This window comes from Rhinichthys klamathensis, unplaced genomic scaffold (assembly GCF_029890125.1).
Source record: "Rhinichthys klamathensis goyatoka isolate OS25496 unplaced genomic scaffold, OSU_Roscu_1.1 h1tg000514l_1, whole genome shotgun sequence".
Classification (NCBI taxonomy): Eukaryota; Metazoa; Chordata; class Actinopteri; order Cypriniformes; family Leuciscidae; genus Rhinichthys; species Rhinichthys klamathensis.
Genome location: NW_026606994.1, coordinates 667,552 through 692,640, shown reverse-complemented (window position 1 = coordinate 692,640; position 25,089 = coordinate 667,552). Strand labels below are relative to the sequence as shown.

Genomic DNA, 25,089 nt, shown 5'->3' with positions numbered 1-25,089 from the left:
ATATTGTGAATGTGAAAAGTTTTCATATCTGTAAGCCATAATCAAAATTATAAGAAATAAAGGCTTGAAATATCTCACTTTGCATGTAATGAGTCTATATAATATATTAGTTTCACCTTTTAAGTTGAATTACTGAAATAAATGAACTTTTGCACCATATTCTAATTTCTCGAGTTTCACCTGTATTTGTATTAATTATACATATTAGAACTTGTATTCATTATATCATCGAATCAAGAGTTTTGACTCAATTCATTGAAATCGAACTGATTTGTGAAAATTAATAAATGGAAACTCTAACACTGTTATTGAATCTCTCTCATAAAACAAATGATCATGAAACTAGTTTAATCACATGATCTTTAGGAAACCAACTTTTGCTTGGTATTATGTGACCAGCAAAACAATTACAAATATACTGTGAATATTCAATACATCACACAGCCCTAGGTCTGACTTGCTTTGCATCTTTATCTCCGCCCAGGCATGATGCAGTGTGTGATTTGTGTCGGTGATAAAGTCTTCGATGTTTTCCTGCAGATGATGGCTGAGAAAGTGAGTCGAGTATTTGACGGATCTCTGAATGCAGTATTGATCGCTCATTATTGATAGTGTCTTTGCGTTGTGTTTCAGCCCAAGACTAAAGAGCACGAGGAGGAGCTTGAGCGTCATGCTCAGTTCCTATTGGTCAACTTTAACCACACCCACAAGAGGATCCGCAGAGTTGCAGATAAATACCTCTCAGGACTCGCCGAAACGTAAAATTACTTTCCCTACCTAGACGGCATATTAAAGCATCACTTATGATGTAAACTCTACTATTTCACCCAATATTTGAGTATTCCTTGTAGTTTTTGTGTTTTTTGTAATGCTTATTATTACTATTAGAGTATAGAGTTCCACACAGATCTGCCAGCACTGTGAGGTTAGGTTGGTTTTAACTTGCTTTTGAAAAGACAAAATGCGGCAAATGTCTTCCCAAACTTGTAATGAGAATCATTTATAAATCTGTTGTCAACAAACGAGTTCTTGGGTCTTCCTGCAGTTTTACTCCGAAATAAAAGCTTTATAGTGTCACGTTTCAAAGTAAAGAAATGACATAAAGACTGACATAAATATAAATATTGTAATTTTAGTGTTCTGTAAAAAAAAAAGATTATTTTCATTATTATTATTATTATTATTATTATTATTAAATGTATAATTTTTGTTTAGTATTTTAATTACATTAGTATCATTGCTATAGTAAAATATATATTTTTTCATTTATTATGATTATTATCATTTATATAATTTAATATTAATAATAATAATGTATTATTAATAATAATTGAAATTACGCTGATGATTAATAATAAATGTAATAGTAATATTCCTATTTGTTTCTCTCACACAAAAACAAACTAAAAGCTCAAATCTATCAAATCACTGTTTGTCCTCTATATTGATGTAATAATGATAATTATATAAAAAATGATGGTGATTTATCATTATTATTAACTATTTTAGTGCAGTAGTATTACTGCAATAATAAAATATTTATTTATTTAATTGTATTCATTTAATAATAATAATAATAATAATAATAAAAATATTGTTTTTGTATTTTATTACATTAGTATTATTGCTATAGTAAAATATTTATGAATTTAATTATATTAATTTAATCATAATATAAATTATAAATTATTTTTAGTAGAATTTCTGCTATAGTAAAATATTAATTTATTTAATTGTATTAATTTAATAATTTATTTTAATTGTAGTAATAATAATAATTTTTTTTTATTTTTTTATTACAGTAGTATTACTGCTATTGTAAAATATTTATTGAACACAATCTGTGAAATCTCTGTTTGCTGTCTAGGTTTCCGCACTTGTTGTGGAGTGGGAGAGTTTTGAAGACGATGTTGGACATCCTGCAGACTCTCTCTCTGTCTCTGAGCGCCGTCAGTACACACACACACACACACACACACACACACACACACACACACACACACGTGACCCATATAGCTCTCGCATGTCATGTCATTCACTTACCCTGACCTCATGTTAAACAGGACATCCACAAAGATCAGCCGTACTACGACATTCCCGACACCCCGTACAGGATAACGGTCCCAGACACGCACGAGGCGCGAGAGGTGAGACGGAGCGTCCGAGACCTGAACGTACTCGCGATCGAGTCCAATGTTTTGAGATGTTGTTTGTTGTCCAGGGCATCGTGAAGGACTTTGCCGCTCGCTGTGGAGAGATCTTGAAGGAGGCCATGAAGTGGGCCGCCTCCGTCACCAAGTCTCATCTCCAGGTGAGCTCAACTCACACACACTATACAGTATACACTAGGGTGTGATTTCGATTTCGATTCTGCTTATCGATTCCTAATTTCGATTCCAATAAGGTAAAAAAATAAATAAAATAAACTTGTTCACATTTAGTCTTATTGCAAAACATTTGATTGTAGCTGAATATAATGAACAAAAATCAACAGGCTAAAGAACGTTTGTGCTTTAAAAATATCATTAAAAAACATCTAGCCTAACTAATATAAATTTCAAGCATTAAAGACAAGTAAACACTCAAAAAAATTAAACTAAATAAAGAGACGATATAAATTAGTGTTTTAAGATTTTCAGGTTTTCGGGTACAGAAACTGTAATCAAATGTAAAATAACACTGCACTTTATAAATAAAATCTACATTACAAATATAGTTACGCTAGGCTGGATGGCTTTGCTAAGAGCAAGGAATTTGATTTCCATACACTGAGCAGTGGTTACGGGTAATTTATGTTTATGCACAACTTTTGTTTCATTCATGATGAATTCAGTAGAGCAATCTGATTACGCTAAACAAGTGATCGGGTGTATGTGCGCGTTTATTTCACAAGCTTCAAATCAGAATTAATTTTTGGTCATGCGCACCCTGCTTAGATATAGCGAGTTTCCTGATGTTTGCGCATAAATACTAATCTCCTACATTTATTTATTTATTTATTTATTTTTAACAGCAGATTTAATATGTGTCAATTTCTGGTCATAATTTGGAGACAGTGAGCATATGAACCGTTGTGCCGCGGACAGAGTACACCGCTTCATTACTTGAGTAAAATTTAGCAAGGGCTATCTGTACTTTTACTCAAGTACAAGTAAAAGTACTACAGTCAGATTTCTACTTAAAGGTGCTATATGAAACTTTTCTTCTAAAATGAATCCTTTTTTTATTGCCTGTGTGTGAAGGGGTTGTAATCACACATTACAATGATCCACTTGTCGGGTTTTGCTATTACCTCTGAAGGCCAGTATTCCTATTTCTATGTGAAGTCTCCGGGTCGGATTTACCGCGAAATCCAACGGATGTGACGTGCATGTGCGCTCCCGAGCCTCTCTCCTTATATACAGTCTATGCGATCGACGACACTGCAGCTGACGACATGAGTCTAATAACACCAAACACGACCTGCCTCCAGCACAACACACACTCCAACACAACACACACTCCAGCACAACACACACTCCAACACAACACACACTCCAGCACAACACACACTCCAACACAACACACACTCCAGCACAACACACACTCCAACACAACACACACTCCAGCACAACACACACTCCAGCACAACACACACTCCAGCACAACACAGAGTCCAACACAACACAAACTCCAGCACAACACACACTCCAGCACAACACACACTCCAACACAACACACACTCCAACACAACACACACTCCAGCACAACACACACTCCAGCACAACACACACTCCAACACAACACACACTCCAACACAACACACACTCCAGCACAACACACACTCCAGCACAACACACACTCCAACACAACACACACTCCAGCACAACACACACTCCAACACAACACAAACTCCAGCACAACACACACTCCAGCACAACACACACTCCAACACAACACACACTCCAACACAACACACACTCACACTCCAACACAACACACACTCCAGCACAACACACACTCCAGCACAACACACACTCCAGCACAACACACACTCCAGCACAACACACACTCCAGCACAACACACACTCCAGCACAACACACACTCCAGCACAACACACACTCCAGCACAACACACACTCCAGCACAACACACACTCCAGCACAACACACAGTCCAACACAACACACACTCCAGCACAACACACACTCCAGCACAACACACACTCCAGCACAACACACACTCCAACACAACACACACTCCAACACAACACACACTCCAGCACAACACACACTCCAGCACAACACACACTCCAGCACAACACACACTCCAACACAACACACACTCCAACACAAACTCCACACAAATATACAAAACAAAACAAAACAGAAATGTATCTGCTGAAGCTCGTCAGGCCAAACGTGAATCGGATCGACTCAGGACGAAAATACGGATCAACATCGGCAGAGCGTTTGAATTATGGAGAGACCTCCGCTATTTTTATTGTGATAAATTACAAGTTTTCAGATATGCTGAAATAAATAATGTTAAACTGTAATGAAATAGCAAGGTAAACTACAACGTATATGAGACATGAAATGAATACAAAAGACTGTTCCAGGATAACAAAAAGTATGTGCTTTAGGATGTAACTTTTATTTTATGTACTAGATCTACTGTCTAACGTCACTCGTCCCACTACTATCATATTGTTTATAATACACATTTCCGACACGTTCAGTACAGTAATGTTACTTCCTACGATCTGAAATTGTTCAGTCTAGTTCACTAGCCGTTTTCGTTTTATCATATTATACATTCACCTGTGTTGACATTGCTGATTGTGAAAGATACACGAATAGTTAGTGAAATGCCTTATGCTAGATAACACCACAAATGTAAGGTTATCATGGTACGAGCATGGAGCATTAGTTCAACCTCAAGCTGATAAAAGTGATGCTTTCTCCGGTGTGATGAAAGTCTCAGTGTGGCCGTGTACCATGAGGGATCGCTCTTGTGTTCGAGCACGAGCGCTCTTGTAAAAATTGGTTGCAATCTGAAACATCACCGATAGAGGCCGCTAAAAAATACATATAGCACCTTTAAAGGAAAAAAACGTTTAAATATGTCATTTTGGTGATCAAAGATGAGTTTTAAGGGATAAAATGATTGACTTCAGGGGGACTTTAACTTTGTGTTGATACGTTTATAAACTGCTGTTGCAGCATCTCATCATAATTTTATTTATTTAAAAAAAAAACAAGCTCTCCCTCTTCCGTAGCAAAAGGATTTGTGGGTTATATTAGCCTCAGAAGCTTTCACCAGAAATAGTTTACCATCTGGGGTACTTTGGCAAACTATTTGATGTGAATAAGATGCAGTGTTAGTTTTATGTTAGGTTTATGTTAATCATGACTGTTCAAAAGTTTGGGGTCGTATGAATTTTTTATGTTTTTGTCTTTTGCTCACCAAGGCTATCAAAAATACAGTAAAAACAGTGAAATATTATTACAAAATTGCCATTTTCTATGTGAATATATTTTGTAACTAATTTATTCCTGTGATTGAAGACTGGAGTAATGATGCTGAAAATTCAGCTTCAGTGTCACATGATCCTTCAGAAATCATTCTAATTTGCTGATCAAGAAACATTTGTGACTATTATGGATGTTGAAAACCGTTGTGCTGGAGCCTGTGATGTGTGTGTCTGTCTCAGGAGTATCTGAACAAGCATCAGAACTGGCTGTCGGGTTTGTCTCAGCACACGGGTCTGGCGATGGCGACCGAGAGCATTCTCAGCTTCGCGGGATACAACCGTCAAAGCACGACACTGGGGGTGAGAGAACACACACGTCACACACAGAGTCCCTCTCACACACTCGCGTCCCACACAGTCACTCACACACACACACGTCCCACACAGAGTCCCTCTCACACACTCGCGTTCCACACAGTCACTCACACACACACACGTCCCACACAGAGTCCCTCTCACACACTCGCGTTCCACACAGTCACTCACACACACACACGTCACACACAGAGTCCCTCTCACACACTCGCGTTCCACACAGTCACTCACACACACACACGTCACACACAGAGTCCCTCTCACACACTCGCGTCCCACACAGTCACTCACACACACACACGTCCCACACAGAGTCCCTCTCACACACTCGCGTTCCACACAGTCACTCACACACACACACACGTCCCACGCAGAGTCCCTCACACACACTCACGTCCCACACAGAGTCCCTCTCACACACACTCACGTCCCACACAGAGTCTCTCTCACACACTCACGTCCCACACAGAGTCCCTCTCACACACACACGTCCCACACAGAGTCTCTCTCACACACACACGTCCCACACAGAGTCCCTCTCACACACACTCACGTCCCACACAGAGTCCCTCTCACACACACTCACGTCCCACACAGAGTCTCTCTCACACACACACGTCCCACACAGTCTCTCTCACACACACACGTCCCACACAGAGTCCCTCTCACACACTCGCGTCCCACACAGAGTCCCTCTCACACACACACGTCCCACACAGAGTCTCTCTCACACACACACGTCCCACACAGAGTCCCTCTCACACACTCGCGTCCCACACAGTCACTCACACACACACACGTCCCACACAGAGTCTCTCTCTCACACTCACGTCCCACACAGTCTCTCTCACACACACACGTCCCACACAGAGTCCCTCTCACACACTCGCGTCCCACACAGTCACTCACACACACTCGCGTCCCACGCAGAGTCCCTCTCACACACACACACACACGTCCCACACAGAGTCTCTCTCACACACACACGTCCCACACAGAGTCCCTCACACACACTCACGTCCCACACAGAGTCCCTCTCACACACACTCACGTCCCACATAGAGTCTCTCTCACACACTCACGTCCCACACAGAGTCCCTCTCACACACACTCACGTCCCACACAGAGTCTCTCTCACACACACACGTCCCACACAGAGTCCCTCTCACACACACTCACGTCCCACACAGAGTCCCTCTCACACACACTCACGTCCCACACAGAGTCTCTCTCACACACTCACGTCCCACACAGTCTCTCTCACACACACACGTCCCACACAGAGTCCCTCTCACACACTCGCGTCCCACACAGAGTCCCTCTCACACACACACGTCCCACACAGAGTCTCTCTCACACACACACGTCCCACACAGAGTCCCTCTCACACACTCGCGTCCCACACAGTCACTCACACACACACACGTCCCACACAGAGTCTCTCTCTCACACTCACGTCCCACACAGTCTCTCTCACACACACACGTCCCACACAGAGTCCCTCTCACACACTCGCGTCCCACACAGAGTCCCTCTCACACACACACGTCCCACACAGAGTCTCTCTCACACACACACGTCCCACACAGAGTCCCTCTCACACACTCGCGTCCCACACAGTCACTCACACACACACACGTCCCACGCAGAGTCCCTCTCACACACACACACACACGTCCCACACAGAGTCCCTCTCACACACTCACGTCCCACACAGAGTCTCTCTCACACACACACGTCCCACACAGAGTCCCTCTCACACACACACGTCCCACACAGAGTCTCTCTCACACACACACGTCCCACACAGAGTCCCTCTCACACTCTCACGTCCCACACAGAGTCTCTCTCACACACACACGTCCCACACAGAGTCTCTCTCACACACACACGTCCCACACAGAGTCCCTCTCACACACTCACGTCCCACACAGAGTCTCTCTCACACACACACGTCACACACAGAGTCCCTCTCACACACTCACGTCCCACACAGAGTCCCTCTCACACACTCGCGTCCCACACAGAGTCCCTCTCACACACTCACGTCCCACACAGAGTCTCTCTCACACACACACGTCACACACAGAGTCCCTCTCACACACTCGCGTCCCACACAGAGTCCCTCTCACACACTCACGTCCCACACAGAGTCTCTCTTACACACACACGTCCCACACAGAGTCTCTCTCACACACACACGTCCCACACAGAGTCCCTCTCACACTCTCACGTCCCACACAGAGTCTCTCTCACACACACACGTCCCACACAGAGTCTCTCTCACACACACACGTCCCACACAGAGTCCCTCTCACACACTCACGTCCCACACAGAGTCCCTCTCACACTCTCACGTCCCACACAGAGTCTCTCTCACACACACACGTCACACACAGAGTCCCTCTCACACACACACGTCACACACAGAGTCCCTCTCACACACACACGTCCCACACAGAGTCTCTCTTACACACACACGTCCCACACAGAGTCCCTCTCACACACACACGTCCCACACAGAGTCCCTCTCACACACACACGTCCCACACAGAGTCTCTCTTACACACACACGTCCCACACAGAGTCCCTCTCACACACACACGTCACACACAGAGTCCCTCTCACACACACACGTCCCACACAGAGTCTCTCTTACACACACACGTCCCACACAGAGTCCCTCTCACACACACACGTCACACACAGAGTCCCTCTCACACACACACGTCCCACACAGAGTCTCTCTTACACACACACGTCACACACAGAGTCCCTCTCACACACACACGTCCCACACAGAGTCTCTCTTACACACACACGTCCCACACAGAGTCTCTCTCACACACACACGTCACACACAAAGTCCCTCTCACACACACACGTCCCACACAGAGTCTCTCTTACACACACACGTCCCACACAGAGTCCCTCTCACACACACACGTCCCACACAGAGTCTCTCTCACACACACACGTCCCACACAGAGTCTCTCACACACACACGTCCCACACAGAGTCCCTCTCTCACACACACACGTCACACACAGAGTCCCTCTCACACACACACGTCACACACAGAGTCCCTCTCACACACACACGTCCCACACAGAGTCTCTCTTACACACACACGTCCCACACAGAGTCTCTCTCACACACACACGTCACACACAGAGTCCCTCTCACACACTCGCGTCCCACACAGAGTCCCTCTCACACACTCACGTCCCACACAGAGTCTCTCTCACACACACACACGTCCCACACAGAGTCCCTCTCACACTCTCACGTCCCACGCAGAGTCTCTCTCACACACACACGTCCCACACAGAGTCTCTCTCACACACACACGTCCCACACAGAGTCCCTCTCACACACACACGTCCCACACAGAGTCTCTCTCTCACACACACACACACACACACACAAACACACACACACACGTCCCGACGGTAACCGATGCTGTGCTCTTATGGTAGATGGTAACTGAGGTGTTTGGGCAGATTAAGGTAAGACGGCGGCCAGTCTTCAGAATAAAAACATCAATCATTTTAGAAAGAAGATTTATGATTTATGCCACATGCTCAAAATACATATTGAAAAAATCACTAAATTCAAAAACTGATTGACAGAACATCTGAACATGTAAATAATTTTAACATGATCACATTTCACTGATTATTTGTCGTCAGTTTTATTTATATTATATATGGCTCTGTTCATAATGCACATTGTTTCAAAGCAGCTTTGAAGATAATATTTGCAGTAATAATGTATTAAATATTGCCATCTCTTTTAGCAGTTAATGCATACAGCAATTTATTATGTAAATTGTATGTTGAGCCAAATGACCTTCTGCATTTACTATATAGTGTATATAACACTGTATGATGTGCTGTATCCCACAATGCACTGCAAATTTGACCTTAATGTGGACTATAGTGCATTATAAACATTAACCATATGAATAGCTGTAAAGAAGATTCTTAGAAACAGTGTGTGTTGTGAAGAGTGTTACACACATTATGCTTTTCACAGTAACTAACCAGATATTTCTGGCCGGATATGAACTAAAATGTGAGATATAATATTAATGATTCATGCAGTAACACTTTATGAATATTCATTAGCACTGTTGTGTTCATGTCATGCCTGTTACTTTGGTCTTTGTTGTGTTGTTTTTTGCATGGTATGCGCTCTGATGTAATTTTCCAGCATGTTTGCGTATCATTTGTCATTCTGTTTGTTTGTGCCGTTACATCATTGCGTCTCTGCTAACTCATCTGTGTGTGCGCTGTGATTGGTTGGCCCTGGGTTTGGTGGGTGTGGCCTGCCGTGTGTCCCTCCCCCTCGTCCCAGGCAGCTTTTCCTCAGGTTGGTACTCAATGCTTTCAGTTGCTTCGTCTTGTTGAACTCTTGTTCCAGTTAATACAGACCCATATATGTTTGATCACAGCAGTCGAGGTCAGTATAGTCCCACTGCTCCAGCTCACAGCACGCCTGATGCTTTATAGGGGAAGAAGGGATACTGGCCTTTACTTCTAGGATTAGTCAGGAATGTGCATTCGTAATGTTTGCAGGGGGATGTTTTTAACTGTGAAGAGACTGAATCAGTTTCATCCTCCCCAGGTTACCCAGCTGACGGAGCGGCCCTCCTGTGTGAAGAAGGATTACTCCAACTTCATGGCGTCGCTCAACCTGCGTAACCGCTACACCGGAGAGGTGAACGCAGTCAATAGGGTGTTGATGAGGGAATCTCTTGAAACTTGACTGGAACGTTATTTCTTTATTTTAATTTTCTGTAAAAAATAATCTGAAAATATCATCTTTTTTTTATGTAAAGAAAATCTTTATTAGAACCGAAATATTACATTAATTATGTTAATTTAATATTATTTATTTATTAATTTTAATTTAATTCATTTAAATATTTATTTGATTTGTGACATCATTTCACAGAAAATTTAAATAAAGAAATAAGAAACAACATAGTCTTATTTTCCATAAAGAAAATCATAAGTCTGTTTTGAGGACCAATTATTTTAGGAACAATATATATATTTTATTAATTTATTTATTCATTCATTTTAATTTTGTTTTGTTTTTTTATTACATTTTTATTTTAATTAAATAATTGTAATTTATTTATTTACTTGCATTGGGACATATTTTTCACAGAAAATTAAAATAAACAAATAACATATTCATATTATTTTCCATAACGAAAGTCTATTTTTAGGGCCAAAAGGAATATATATATATATATATATATATATATATATATATATATATATATGTATATGTTTTTGCATTATGAAGAAAATGTGCTTTATTGTCACATAAATAATATCACAATGCAAAAAATATTTTATACTGTATTTAAATGGGCTTCATTTTCATACCTTCTTTCTTTCTTGTTTTTGAGGTGAAATATGACCTGGAAATGTTTATGTGTCCGTAATGCAAGAGCAGAGCATTTGATTGTGTGTGTGTGTGTGTGTGTGTGTTGAGGTGGCTGGGATGCTGCAGTTTGCCAAGGCGACACACAGCGAGTCGAACCCCAGCAAACTGATGATCTCTCAGATGAGCGACGCTCTGGACGCCAAAAACTCTGACGCCTTCATGCAGAACATGTTTAAGATGACCGCTCTGTTCATCAGCACTAAAGGTAGCGCACACACACACACCGTCACACAGGCCGCCTCGAATGCATGATGTTTGAGTGACGCACACAAACGTCTCTGTCTCAGACTGCGATCTCCAGCTGCTGCATCATCTCTGCTCGTCTCCGCTGAAGATGTTCACGGAGCAGGGCATGGAGACGGCCATCGCGTGCTGGGAATGGCTTCTCGCAGCGCGCAGTGGAGCTGAAGTCCAGGTACCTTTAAACTAGCTGTGATTTACTCACCCTGAAGCCATCCTAGGTGTGTATGGCATTCTTCCTTCAGACGAACACAATCAGAGTTGTATTAAAAAAATCCTGGCTCTTCCCAGCTTTATAATGGCAGTGAATATGTATGTTTTTTGTGTACCGTAAAACTTCAAATAATAGCTTTTATTTTCCCAAATCGTCGAACTGCACCGGCTTGGATTTGAGACAGGCGTCTATATGAGACAGGCCTTTATAATTTAGTGTTGAGATGTTGTTCATTGAGTCTAGGCCTAGAGTCTCTAATCTCTAAAAGTCTAGCACTGGGAGCGCCCTTTGCTGTCCATAAGGTGCCTCTGCGCACCAGCAATTTCAAACCCTGCCTCCAGTATTTGGGCCACGCCTCCTTATTTGCATACACTCCTCAATCCTCAATCCTCAAATGCCCAATCCAAAATCCTAAAAAGCTAAATGACCAAATGCCCAATCCTAAATGCCAAATTCCCAATCCTAAATCCCTAAATGCCCAATCCTAACTCCTAAATGGCTAAATGACCAAATGCCCAATCCTAAATACCAAATGCCCAATCCTAAATACCCAATCCTAAATACAAAATGCCCAATCCTAAATACCAAATGCCCAATCCTAAATACCAAATGCCCAATCCTAAATACCCAATCCTAAATACCAAATGCCCAATCCTAAATACCAAATACCCAATCCTAAATACCAAATGCCCAATCCTAAATACCAAATGCCCAATCCTAAATACCAAATGCCCAATCCTAAATACCCAATCCTAAATACCAAATGCCCAATCCTAAATACCAAATGCCCAATCCTAAATACCAAATGCCCAATCCTAAATACCAAATGCCCAATCCTAAATACCCAATCCTAAATACCAAATGCCCAATCCTAAATACCAAATGCCCAATCCTAAATACCCAATCCTAAATACCAAATGCCCAATCCTAAATACCAAATGCCCAATCCTAAATACCAAATGCCCAATCCTAAATACCAAATGCCCAATCCTAAATACCAAATGCCCAATCCTAAATACCAAATGCCCAATCCTAAATACCAAATGCCCAATCCTAAATACCAAATGCCCAATCCTAAATACCAAATACCCAATCCTAAATACCAAATGCCCAATCCTAAATACCAAATGCCCAATCCTAAATACCAAATGCCCAATCCTAAATACCCAATCCTAAATACCAAATGCCCAATCCTAAATACCAAATACCCAATCCTAAATACCAAATGCCCAATCCTAAATACCAAATACCCAATCCTAAATACCCAATCCTAAATACCAAATGCCCAATCCTAAATACCAAATACCCAATCCTAAATACCAAATGCCCAATCCTAAATACCAAATACCCAATCCTAAATACCCAATCCTAAATACCAAATGCCCAATCCTAAATACCAAATACCCAATCCTAAATACCAAATGCCCAATCCTAAATACCAAATACCCAATCCTAAATACCAAATGCCCAATCCTAAATACCAAATACCCAATCCTAAATACCAAATGCCCAATCCTAAATACCAAATACCCAATCCTAAATACCAAATGCCCAATCCTAAATACCAAATACCCAATCCTAAATACCCAATCCTAAATACCAAATGCCCAATCCTAAATACCAAATACCCAATCCTAAATACCAAATACCCAATCCTAAATACCAAATACCCAATCCTAAATACCAAATGCCCAATCCTAAATACCAAATGCCCAATCCTAAATACCAAATACCCAATCCTAAATACCAAATGCCCAATCCTAAATACCAAATACCCAATCCTAAATACCAAATGCCCAATCCTAAATACCAAATGCCCAATCCTAAATACCAAATGCCCAATCCTAAATACCAAATGCCCAATCCTAAATACCAAATGCCCAATCCTAAATACCAAATGCCCAATCCTAAATACCAAATGCCCAATCCTAAATACCAAATGCCCACTCCTAAATACCAAATGCCCAATCCTAAATACCAAATTCATTTTCGACTTAGACTTTTAGTTTCAAATTTAGACTTTTAATTTTCGTTTAAGACTTTTAGTTTTAGACTTTTTTAGTTTTCAATCTGTCCCAATAATCCCTCCATAGTTAGAAAGCTCTCTCTCTCCTGTACAATGTTGTCGGATCCAAATATGGTCATTTCCTTTTTATCAGCAACCAATCGTGAAAGTAAAAGGGTGCAAATGCGCAATCTCATTAGCTGATGCTAAATCTTTAAAGCCCGTTTTTTCAAATTGACTTTTCTCTCATCTCCACTTCAGTAGCACTTATATACAGCAAACTTTCCAGTCTTGTACCTAGTTATGTTATGAAGACATTTACAGAGGGATTTGTAAATATATTATTCCTAGCCTGATTTATATAACATTTTATTCCAAAAAACCATCATCATTTTATTAAGGCTATTGGCAGTATATTCTGATTTACAGGATAACAAAAGTAGATATCCATAAATCCATCTGTAGTTTTTTTTCCCCGTCTAATATGTGAACACAATGAAAAAATAATTTTGAACCTGGCTTTATCCAATACTCAGATTTCATTTTTTTTTTAAATGTATGCAAATTAGTGCATATTTAATTAGATAATGCCTAATTTGAAATACAGAAGACTTGTAATACATTTTTTTTCTCATCTTAATATAGGTAATCAACTGGAAAAAGTTTCATGGTGATATCGGCTAGTTAAAAAAATTACCCTATTCACCTGTAGTGTCTCGCCTTAAAGCTGCCGTCGGCAACATTTTTTTTATCATATTCGGTGAAATCGACACTATAATCCAACAGAACAACATAAATTAAGTAGTTTTAGAAAAAAAAACGAGCTTCTAGCTCCACCTGGAGCGTGTTATTTGTTTTGCAAAAATCCACAGCTCCCGGTTCATCGGGTCCAATCAGCGCAGGGGGGTGTGAGATCTGACTGCCAATCACAGATCGGGCAATCACATGCACACGCCTGAAGTTCGCGGAAGTTTGCGCAGTATCGAAGAGTGATGGCGGAAAATCAAGTAAGCTCATTTAGAGTATAAATGACGTTAGCAATTGCAATCTATCGGTAGATTAGCCAGGACAGCATACCTCCAAATACTCCATGGTGTTGATGGATGCTGATGAGACGGGCGCGTTCACAGATAACCTGGTGCACACACACTGACGAGCACGAACTCGGTGGGAGGGTATCCGCTGGGAGGGCCATAAGAGTTGTAAACATTCAAAATTTTGCCTAAGTCCACTCAATCTGCCAGACTTGCCAACTGCAGCTTTAAATATGGATATTTTTCTTACACGAACGCATCGCTTTACTTCAGAAGGCCTTTATAAACCCTCCAGAGCCGTGTGGAGCACTTCATGAATCATGAATAGATGCGCTTTGAAGGACTTCCAAAAAAATAAACCCATTCACTCCCATTATAAAGCTTGGAAGAGCCAGGAAATTTTTTAATATAACTCTGATTGTGTTCGTCTGAAAGAATAATGTCATACACACCCAGGATGACTTCAGGGTGAGTAAATGAGTAAATCATGGGGTAATTTTCATATTGGGTGAACTATCCCTTTCACTATAACCGCATCACATGCTGTGAAAACACTGTGTTCATGACGTGTGTGTGTGTGTGTGTGTGCAGTTCATGCGTGAGATGGCGGACGCCTGGCAGATGACCATCAAGCTGAAGATGGGCTTGTTCTCGGAGACCGAGTCAGAGGCCGATCCTTTAGCGGCTTCAGAAGAAAGTCAACCACTGCCTCGTCCACCCAACGTCACACCGCATTCACTCTGGATCGAGGTCTGGATTACTGCTTACTACTACTACTACTCTTACGATTTATGCAGAATATAGTATGCATAGTGTATGTAACTAAAACTGACTTGACTTTACACAGTGCTTTTCACATTGTTGTTAAAATCAATCAAAAACCCTGTGGGGGAAAGTCCAGCTTTTAATGTTGTTTATGTGTCTATGTGGTGTTTTTAATACGCTTTAAGACAAACCATGTGTAAATTCATAAGTCGACAGCATTGCTGAGTATTTTCTCCTTAAAACTGCAGTGAACCAAAAACTTCGGTGATCAAATAAGTTTTAAGGGATAAAGTTAGTGTTTTTTCTCCATTAATCAACATCACCCCCCATTCTAAAATTTAAAAGGCATCTATATTTTATTAACACCAAATTTATACACTGAGAAATTAATATTATAAATAAAAGTTTTAAGTTGCATTATTATATTTTCTACTCTCTATTCTCTACTCACTATTATAATGTACTGTTAAATACATTATTTATTTAATTTTAATATTTATATTAATCATTTTTATTTATTTTAATCTAGCTTAATCCATTCAATAGATTTAATAACGATTTTAATTAAAAAATGTATTCATAAATCTGATATGATCTTTTATGCACTAAAATTAAATAAATAATGAATATATTTAACAATACATTATTATAGTTAGTAGAGAAAAAATATAATATAACAATTTTTTTTTATCTAATTCTTTTATTTGATTAAATTTATTTATTTTAATTTAATTTCATCATCTGTATTTAATAGAATAATAACTATTTTAATCACATTTATTTATTTTACTTTAATTTGCTTATTATTTCAACTGCTTTTTTTTACCATTTTTCTCTAGACTCGGCTAGTAAAACATACAATGCAATGAGTACTACCATTTGAATATACTATTTTATACTATTATATAAAATAGTATATACTATTTTTTTATAAAACAGTAGGCATTATAGCTACTGTTTAGTATGCAGTAATAAACTATTTCATTTTAAACACAGCCATCAAACGGAAACCCTCAAAGTGATCACATATCATTGCATTCCCCATATGAGTGATTTTTGCAGTTCTGTGTGTGTGTGTGTGTGTGTGTGTGTGTGTTTAGTTTCTAGTGCAGAGATTTGAAATCGCGAAGTACTGCAGTGCAGATCAGGTGGAGATCTTCACGGTTCTCCTGCAGAAAGCCCTCTCCATCAGTGTCGGTGGACCCAAGAGCTGCCTGAACCGACACGTAGCTGCTATAGGACCCCGGTTCAGGTGAAACACATGTTTTACAGCATTTACACGATAAACTACAGTAGTCAACATCAAAAAAGTTCATCAAAGCTGTTCTAAGACAAGAACGGGTATTGATCAAAATTCATGTATTACTTTGATGAAAGGTTTTGATCCACTTCAAATGTTAACTACTGTGTTATTTGTAACTAGCTTACCGTAATTCCTCAAATAAAGACCGGTATTCAAATAAACGCTGGGCCTCTGATAGTGGCCGGGGGCGTGGTCAACGCGGACAAATAAAGGCCGGTCTCAAATTAAGGCCGGGGAAAAAATAGTGTGAATAGGTACACTTTAAATGAGTGTACACTCAAAGACGGACGCGCTCAGCGCTTGTCATATATCACAACTATTCAGTGTTTTTAACCACATGTTTATTTTAGGTTTCAGACATTTAAATAGATATGATTTATAGCAAAACAATAAATTTATAGTTTGTAAAATACACAATAGTGTCTATGGAAGCAGCAATAACAATCCATTCAAATATATTTGGCGACGTGTTTTATTCATATCAGATACAGTGTAAGTAACTATAAAGTTTACTCTATTCTTCTCCCAGTTCACCGGCCACTTACTTTCATGTATTTCGGGAGAAACTGAAGAATTCACGCGCTGTAACTTAACAAATACAACAGGAATCTCCGAACTGCGGTGCCCATCTCACGTTACAGATCAAGATCATTTATAAAGGGTTTTAAACGACAAAACAAACTCACTTACACGGATTTGAGAGTCAGAATAGAAGATAGTTGATGACATGGTAAGCAAGTTGGTTAATATTTAGAAATAAAAGCGCTACATCTGTCATACAGCGCTATTTTGGCTGTGGTGAACACGTGCCAAGCATGACGCGTCACCATGAAAACTTGGCTGGCGGGCGGGCGGGGATCGCGAATTAGAAATAAAGGCCTGCCTCTAATAAAAGCCTGCTTCAAATAAAAGCCGGCTACCATCTGCAGTTCAGGTAAATAAAGGCCCCGGCCTTTATTTGAGTAATTACGGTATATATGTATGTATGCACATATAAATCCTAAATGGTCAAATTACCATCATATCCCAGATAGCACAAGTCTATTTGATGTGATGTTTACATCTGGAAGACGTATTTTTGGAAGACGTATTTTTAAGAGTGTTGGCTCATCTGCAAAACGTCTATTGGACGTTTCCTGTCAGATATCAAATAGACTTTTAGAAGATGTCAGTTTAACATGCATTCTAAATCATTACATCTTAAAGACATCTTCTAAATGTCTATTTGACATCTGACAGGAAACGTCCTATAGACGTCTTCCAGATGTAAACATCACATCAAATAGACTTGTGCTATCTGGGATGTAGCTACGCACGCACAGTGAGTGCATTTATCCCAGAACACAGCATTGTTTTGGTTTATACGTCATAAAAGCCGACCAATCAGGTTAACATCTCCCTATGCCTTTAGGTTTGGTATCTTTAGTTAAAAATGTTGTTAACCCTCTGATTATCTTCATTTGTGTCTACACTCATTATCTTTGGGGTCTCCAGGGACCCCAGACAATAACATTTAATTTTGTAACAGAATAATATTTTTTTTTTTTTACAAATGTAATTTTAGTCTGTTTATTAATGTTTTTACTCAACATTTGTGCAGTTTTTGGAGGATTTTTTGTATCTTTTAAATTTCTATAAATAAATAAATATTTATTTAAATAGGCTTTTTTACAAAAAACAGCATTTTATGTCAAATTTACTTTATAAAAGACCCAGATGTGTAACTTTCATTTATGGGGATAACATGGATCATTTTAAATTATTTAATGTAAGATTTTTGCCCATTTTTTTGGAAAATGCAGTAAAAAAAAAAATAAAAAAAACTCACTTTAACCACTAGATGGCCATAGACCTCCACTATAAGCTATTTGCTATGTGATTAACCAAACTACGTATCTTTTCACAATTTTTTCCAGTTGGATTCATATCTAAATATTACAAAATCACAATTATAACACACAAAAAAATACTTTTTGTCAAAGTTTAGCATTTTTTGTACAGACAAAAGTTTTTCAATAATGTTACATTATGATTAGAATCAAACCTGAACAAGACTCCAAATGTTGGAGTCTTTAGATTTTATAATTTATTTCAATCATCTGTTTTTAATATAATTCTACAATTTTAATTCTACAATTTTACTAAATGTAACAGAACAAAAAATTACAGAAATGAACAGTTATATTACATATTGAGTAAAAATACATGACATGAACATCAAAATGCAATGAACTGAACAGCAATAACAAATGAGCAAATAAAGCAGTAAAAAAATAAAATTTAGTTTAAAAAAACAGTGAATGGGGAAAAAATCGAACAACTAGGAACAATAATTGGTGGTCATCACATACAGTCTCGTTTACAGTGCACTGCAGGTGTTTATGCGTCAGTGCACTGCAGGCAGTATGCATAGTATAGCCTTACAAATGTATTACTGTGTGTGTGTGTGCATTGTGGATTTTTTTTTTTGCATTGTTGGAAGTGTGCCACTTTATTTCTGTCTATGTGATCTGCGTTGTTTCTTTGTTGTTTCTGATTTTGATGATGAATTTTGTATATTTACTATGCGGGGTCTCCAGGGACCCCGAAGATAACAAGTGCTGGCATTTTTTTCACGCTAACATAAAAACAGATATCATTCCAATATATATTTTTTTTGGTAGATCTAGACAGTGTTAAGAGGCGTATAAGTTTTCATACCATTTGGACAAAGAGAACATTTTTTTAAAATTCACCAAATGTCATTTGCGGGTCAAAAAGACCCCGAAGATAACCAGAGGGTTAAAATGCAATGTGAACACTAAGCAGACCAGGATAAAAAATGTTGTTGTGTTTTTGACTTTAGCAACTTTATTAATCCTGCAAGGGGCAATTAGTTTAGAGCAGCATGTATACAACAATACATAACACAGATCACACACATTTCTCACCACATACAGACAGTCAATATGTGCACTTAAAAAAAGAAAAAAATTACACAGAGTTGAAAAGTTTGATCGCAGAAGGGATAAAAGATTTAAAGTGGTGGTTCGTCTTACTCACAGGAAGCGCATAATGACGCCCAGAAGGCAACAGAGAAAATTAACCTGACAAAGCATGTCCTGGAGAGGCTAAGATACTCGCTGCCTTCCGAACTATTAGTTGGTTACAGAAGACATTAAGGTCTCTCTGTTTCACACCAATAATTTTAGAACAGATTTTTACAATATTGTTCAGGCTATTCCTGTCTTTAACTGTCAGATTGTGAAACCAACAGATCGAAGAAAAACTTAAAAGACTCTCAATAAAAGACTGATACACAGGATGACCGGCGTGACAGAGAAGGTTGCCCCCGCTTCATGATGGCAGCGCTGTTTATATCAAACTTAAGATGGTCATCAAAAACAGTGCCCAAATATTTATGATGAAACAATTTCCACCGTTACATTATGTATGATGCTCTGTTTGTACACATATAAACGCATGTGGTAATGTTGTATATTTTTATTTTATTTTATTTGACATGGACGTTACAATTACATTGGACGAACCATATGCATTTGCTTGAGTGTTTTAGCACACATGCTAATTTTCAACACATATAACCTGCTAGTGTTGTAATTGTGTAATTAGGCTCCTGACTCTTGGTCTCACTCTTCTGCATGCTGATGTTGTGACCAATGCCACCATCCGTAATGTCCTGAGAGAGAAGATCTACTCTACAGCCTTCGATTACTTCAGGTAGTATGAGCATCCACACCGGTGGGGGAAATGTGTAGTTTCTCTTGCAGCAAACTGAGTGTGTTTTTGTGTGTGTTTCAGTGTGGCTCCACGATTCCCCACTCAGCCGGAGAAACGCCTGCGCGAAGACATCAGCATCATGATCAAATTCTACGCGTGTTTGCTGTCGGATAAGAAGTATCTCACAGCCATTCAGCTCGTCCCACCAGGTAAACAAACATCATCGAAGTTCACATGAACGATCTTCAGCTCAAACCCACCTGACAGGTGTGGTGTTATGGGTGTTTTCTTTATTTTGACACTCTCCACATCTTCACTTAAAGGGATACTGCAGGATTTAGCATTAAGCTTTGTATTAGTAGAAAACCTGTAGTATTTTCGAATTACCGTGCTTTCCACCCTCATATCCCCCTGAGACGAGAGATTTATGTATTTTTTGTCTGGAAAAAATCCTCCGATGACGCAAAAATCGTCATTTTGCGTCATCGGCGGATTTTTTGGCCAGAGGCTAAAGACTACAGTCAGTAGTAGAGGCTGTCCCGCATGTTCTCAACCCGCCCATAGAGGCTGGGATCTCACTCACAAAAACACATAGTGTCAGACATCTTTTTTGTAAGCTAAGCTAGCAGGCTCTTGTTCTGTGGAGAAAGCTGAGTAGTAGGGGTTACCATCCTCTTTTTCCCGGACATGTCCGGCCGCCGATGTCCGGGATTCAGCTTTTGCTTTCTGCAGTCGCCATTCATTGTTTACATGCACACCTCTTGTTTCAATCGAACTGAATTCATTCCGATTGGTGAATCTGAATGTAGTGTTTACATGAACGCTAAACAAGTGATCGGTTGATGTGCGTTTTAACATTGCTAAGAAAATTCCCGCTCCTCCGTGAGAGATACGAGACCGGTGCGTCTCACAGGTGTCGCTCATCGGTAATCACGCCAGCGGCCTTTTATAACGTTAATCTCATCAGCTGAAATAGATTTGACAAGATTGACTGAACCCTAAATACGTTTTGGCTGCGTTCACACTGCGAGTCTTAGTGCTCAAAGACATGTAAACGGACCAAACACAGAACATGATGTCACAAGATGCGACCCTAAAAAGGACAGAATGCTCAAGCATGGCTGTTTTTTCTCATCATAGTTGTGATAGTTGCCCATCACAGTTCAGTACAGGCGTCAGAACCACGTCTCCTCAGCAGATCTGTGTTTGTGTGTGACTGAGGGATTCCTGCTGCTGTTTTGACTAGGGCTGGGTAAAAAAATATCGATTCTCATTTTTTACGAACCGATATCGATTCTTAGGGGGCTTTTACACTGGGCTCGTTTGCTGCGGTCCGAGCCCGAGCGCGTTTGTTCCCGGCGCCCCCCGCAGTGTTGGTCTGGTTTCACACACAACTTGATTCTATCGAACCCTGGTGCGTTTGCGTGCATATGACGTCATCGCAAACGTGCACGGCGCATGATAGAAAACAGAACGTGGGTCAATATTGTGGTTTTTTTTATTAATTCGCTGCTATTATGCGCAGTTGAGTGAACACTACAGGTTTACTGTGCGTGTGTCACATAAGGTGGACTTCTGCTGCTTGCAAACGGACTCTTTTTAGGAGACAGTGGATTTCCAACTTTGTTGCCCTGATTCCACGCGCAATGCACGAATACACTGCACGCAGGCTCACTCTCGCTCGTATCCAAGGTAAATCATCAACACTATAATCCCTTACAAGCGTTTTATTTAACTAAATACATCACAATAAGCTAAAAACGCATGCGCAGGTTACTTTACTTCCTGAACAAGTGCGCACCCGAGTCCGTGTTGCTTTCACATTCACGCGAACCGCGGCACGGTTTGGGAGCAACCGAACTCAGACCACCTCTTCCAGGTAGTCTTGGGTTCGGTACCCCAGTGCGCACATGGGTCCCATGACAGCGTTCACATTAGCGATTTTTCATGCGAACCGTGCCCCGTTCCGAACTAAACTGCCAGTGTGAAAGCCCCCTAAAATCCCAAGAATCGATTAGTCATCCTGTTTTCAGTTGACGAATGAATGGAACATTGTAGCGCTCATCCCATCCATTACATCGCAATAATCTTTGTACTTTGTTACTATTGATATGAAACAAAGTCTCAGATTTCTAAGTACGTCCATTTTTTTACGAAATTCAAAAACATGGCGTTTTGGCGTGAGATCACTCGGGCGCAGCTCCGCTCAAGAGAAGCAGCAGCGCGGAGCGCACATGATCTCCTCTTCCGCCTTAATACCAGTTACAGCGCGAAATAAACATGAATGAGCATCTGAAAGTGTGTTAAACGATAGAGTACAACTTCGAAAATCCGTATCATGTCACATGGAATCGCTCAATCAGTGTTTCAACCATGGAACAGCTTGTAAAACAGCTTGTAAACAATGTCACGTCACATTTACCTCAGAAAAACCACATGTGACCATAAACTCGTTAGTCAGTTAGAAAAATTAACTCTAGAGAGGAGCATTTTGCTAAATATATGCACCATATTATATATGCATTATAATTTTTAATGCTCTTCAATATTTAATGCATGTTTGAATAAATCTGGCAAGTTTTTATGACAGCCACCATTTAAATGTTTATATTTCATATAACTTTATTATTATACAAATAAATAAAAGTGTAATTTAAGTGTTTGTATACAAATCAGTTAATATTTACCTTCAATATTATAGTCGGCTAATGAAGCCTATAGGCTACAACTGACTCCCATAGTTTACAGCATTACCGGTAGTTAAGAGATTTGTTTTCCTTGAGAAAATTTGCCATGTATTGTACCTGATGTCCAAAATAATCAATATTGCATCGAATCGAATTGCAAGCTTGTGAATCGAAATCAAATCGAATTGTGAAATTTGTGTCAATACTAGGGGTGTAACGGTACACAAAAATCACGGTTCGGTACGTACCTCGGTTTTAAAGTCACGGTTCGGTACGTTTTCGATACAGCAAAAAGTAAGAAATGCCAGAGAAATTTCCTATTTGTTAAAAGAAAAATATTTTTTAAATAAGTGTGAGTTTTCCTACATCTTGAAACTTTCAGGTTTATAAATGGGTGTCATCTTTGAAGGATGAAGAAATAATGTTTTGGTCATCATCACATTAAAAATAACATTTAAATATATGAAGAGTTCAGATGCAAAAGCGATTTGAAATTTTCTTCTAGAATGATCATTTTTATCAAGCTTGTATATTTAAGTTCAGTAATTTCACTTCAATGGCAATGAAGATTACCTATTAATTGTCATTTGAGTGAAATTACTGAACTTAAATACACAAGCTTCATAAAAATTATCATTCTAGAAGAAAATTTCAAATGGCACTACTTAGAGGCTTTTGGATCTGAGCTCTTCATTTATTTATTTATATATTATTTGAGTTTTGAAGTGCTGTAATAAGTACTTGAAAGCATTTCACTATTCCAGCCAAACTGGTTACAGTTAGTGTTACTATATTAAATCCATGGTGAATGTTGCTGGTCTGTGGACGTAAAGTATTACTAGTTCATTCACGGCACAATGTTTCTCCTGGTGTCCACGTCAGCGCTGTTTGATCTAATAGAGATCTACGGTTAATAACGGAGAAATGTGAATGTTTCTCACTAGATCTCGCAGCGATGTTATTACTTCAGTGGCGAACTCAAATGTTTTCTTCACTGGATCTTAGCGCTGTGTTGTAACCGTGTCGCTTGATCAAGATCGGCGCGCGCTGCACAGATGTTGCTGGTCCGATGAAGCACGTGAAGCACAATATAATGAGTAGCGCAGTTTCGTTCCGCTTTCATTACGTTTGCCATTTGATGTTGCGCAACGTTGTGGTGATCGCGCCAGCGCGAATTTTGTCGGCAGGAAAAATGGTCCAAGGAATCGTTCGGTTTGTATGTGTACCGAACCGGAAGCCTCGAACCGAAACGGTTCAATACGAATACATGTACCGTTACACCCCTAGTCAATACCCAGCCCTAGTTTTGACTTTTAGGTTTTATAAAAACTTAAGAGAAGGAACAAAAGAAGCGTTTTATAAGCTCCTCATGAGTTTACGCAGACAGTGAGAGGATTTAGCCCAGCACACAGCATTGTTTTGGATGTTTGGTAAGTTTCGTCGTGAAATTTGATAAAAGCCAAAGATCAATCAGGTTGTGAACGCATCCCTATGCCTTTAGGTTCAGTATCTCTAGGTTCGGTGTTAAAATGCCAATGTGAACGCTAAGCAGACCAGGACAAAACATTTTATTTATTTTTTTGGTCCGGACAAAACAAACCAAGCGAACCGAACTACAAGTGTGAACACAACCTAAATAAAACTATTCAAACTTTAGTAATTATTATACATGCAGTTTTTAGGAGCTCATATTCATTGAGAGACTAAATAGAATATTTGTATATTTACAAACTCATTTGTCACATGACGGGATAATTTAAGATGAACTGAGGTAAAAAGGTGATGAAAAATAATAAAAAATTGATGAAAAAGAAACATTGGCCAGTGAC

The 25,089-nt window shown here is 39.6% G+C and overlaps 1 protein-coding gene across 1 annotated transcript in view; it reads left to right on the top strand.

Annotated features, from left to right (window-relative positions):
* Positions 1–465: 465 nt before the first annotated feature.
* Positions 466–25,089, top strand: part of LOC130072943 (phosphatidylinositol 4-kinase alpha-like) — a 40,044-nt gene continuing 15,420 nt past the window's right edge. Inside the window, exons 1-14 of the mRNA XM_056238277.1 lie at positions 466–555; positions 634–758; positions 1,868–1,949; positions 2,064–2,147; positions 2,222–2,311; positions 5,695–5,814; positions 10,189–10,203; positions 10,459–10,551; positions 11,341–11,497; positions 11,580–11,707; positions 15,377–15,535; positions 16,651–16,802; positions 20,466–20,573; positions 20,655–20,782. Of these exons, the coding sequence (XP_056094252.1) occupies positions 487–555; positions 634–758; positions 1,868–1,949; positions 2,064–2,147; positions 2,222–2,311; positions 5,695–5,814; positions 10,189–10,203; positions 10,459–10,551; positions 11,341–11,497; positions 11,580–11,707; positions 15,377–15,535; positions 16,651–16,802; positions 20,466–20,573; positions 20,655–20,782 (1,510 nt within the window). The 5' untranslated portion in view covers positions 466–486. The remainder of the gene's footprint in view (positions 556–633; positions 759–1,867; positions 1,950–2,063; positions 2,148–2,221; positions 2,312–5,694; positions 5,815–10,188; positions 10,204–10,458; positions 10,552–11,340; positions 11,498–11,579; positions 11,708–15,376; positions 15,536–16,650; positions 16,803–20,465; positions 20,574–20,654; positions 20,783–25,089) is intronic.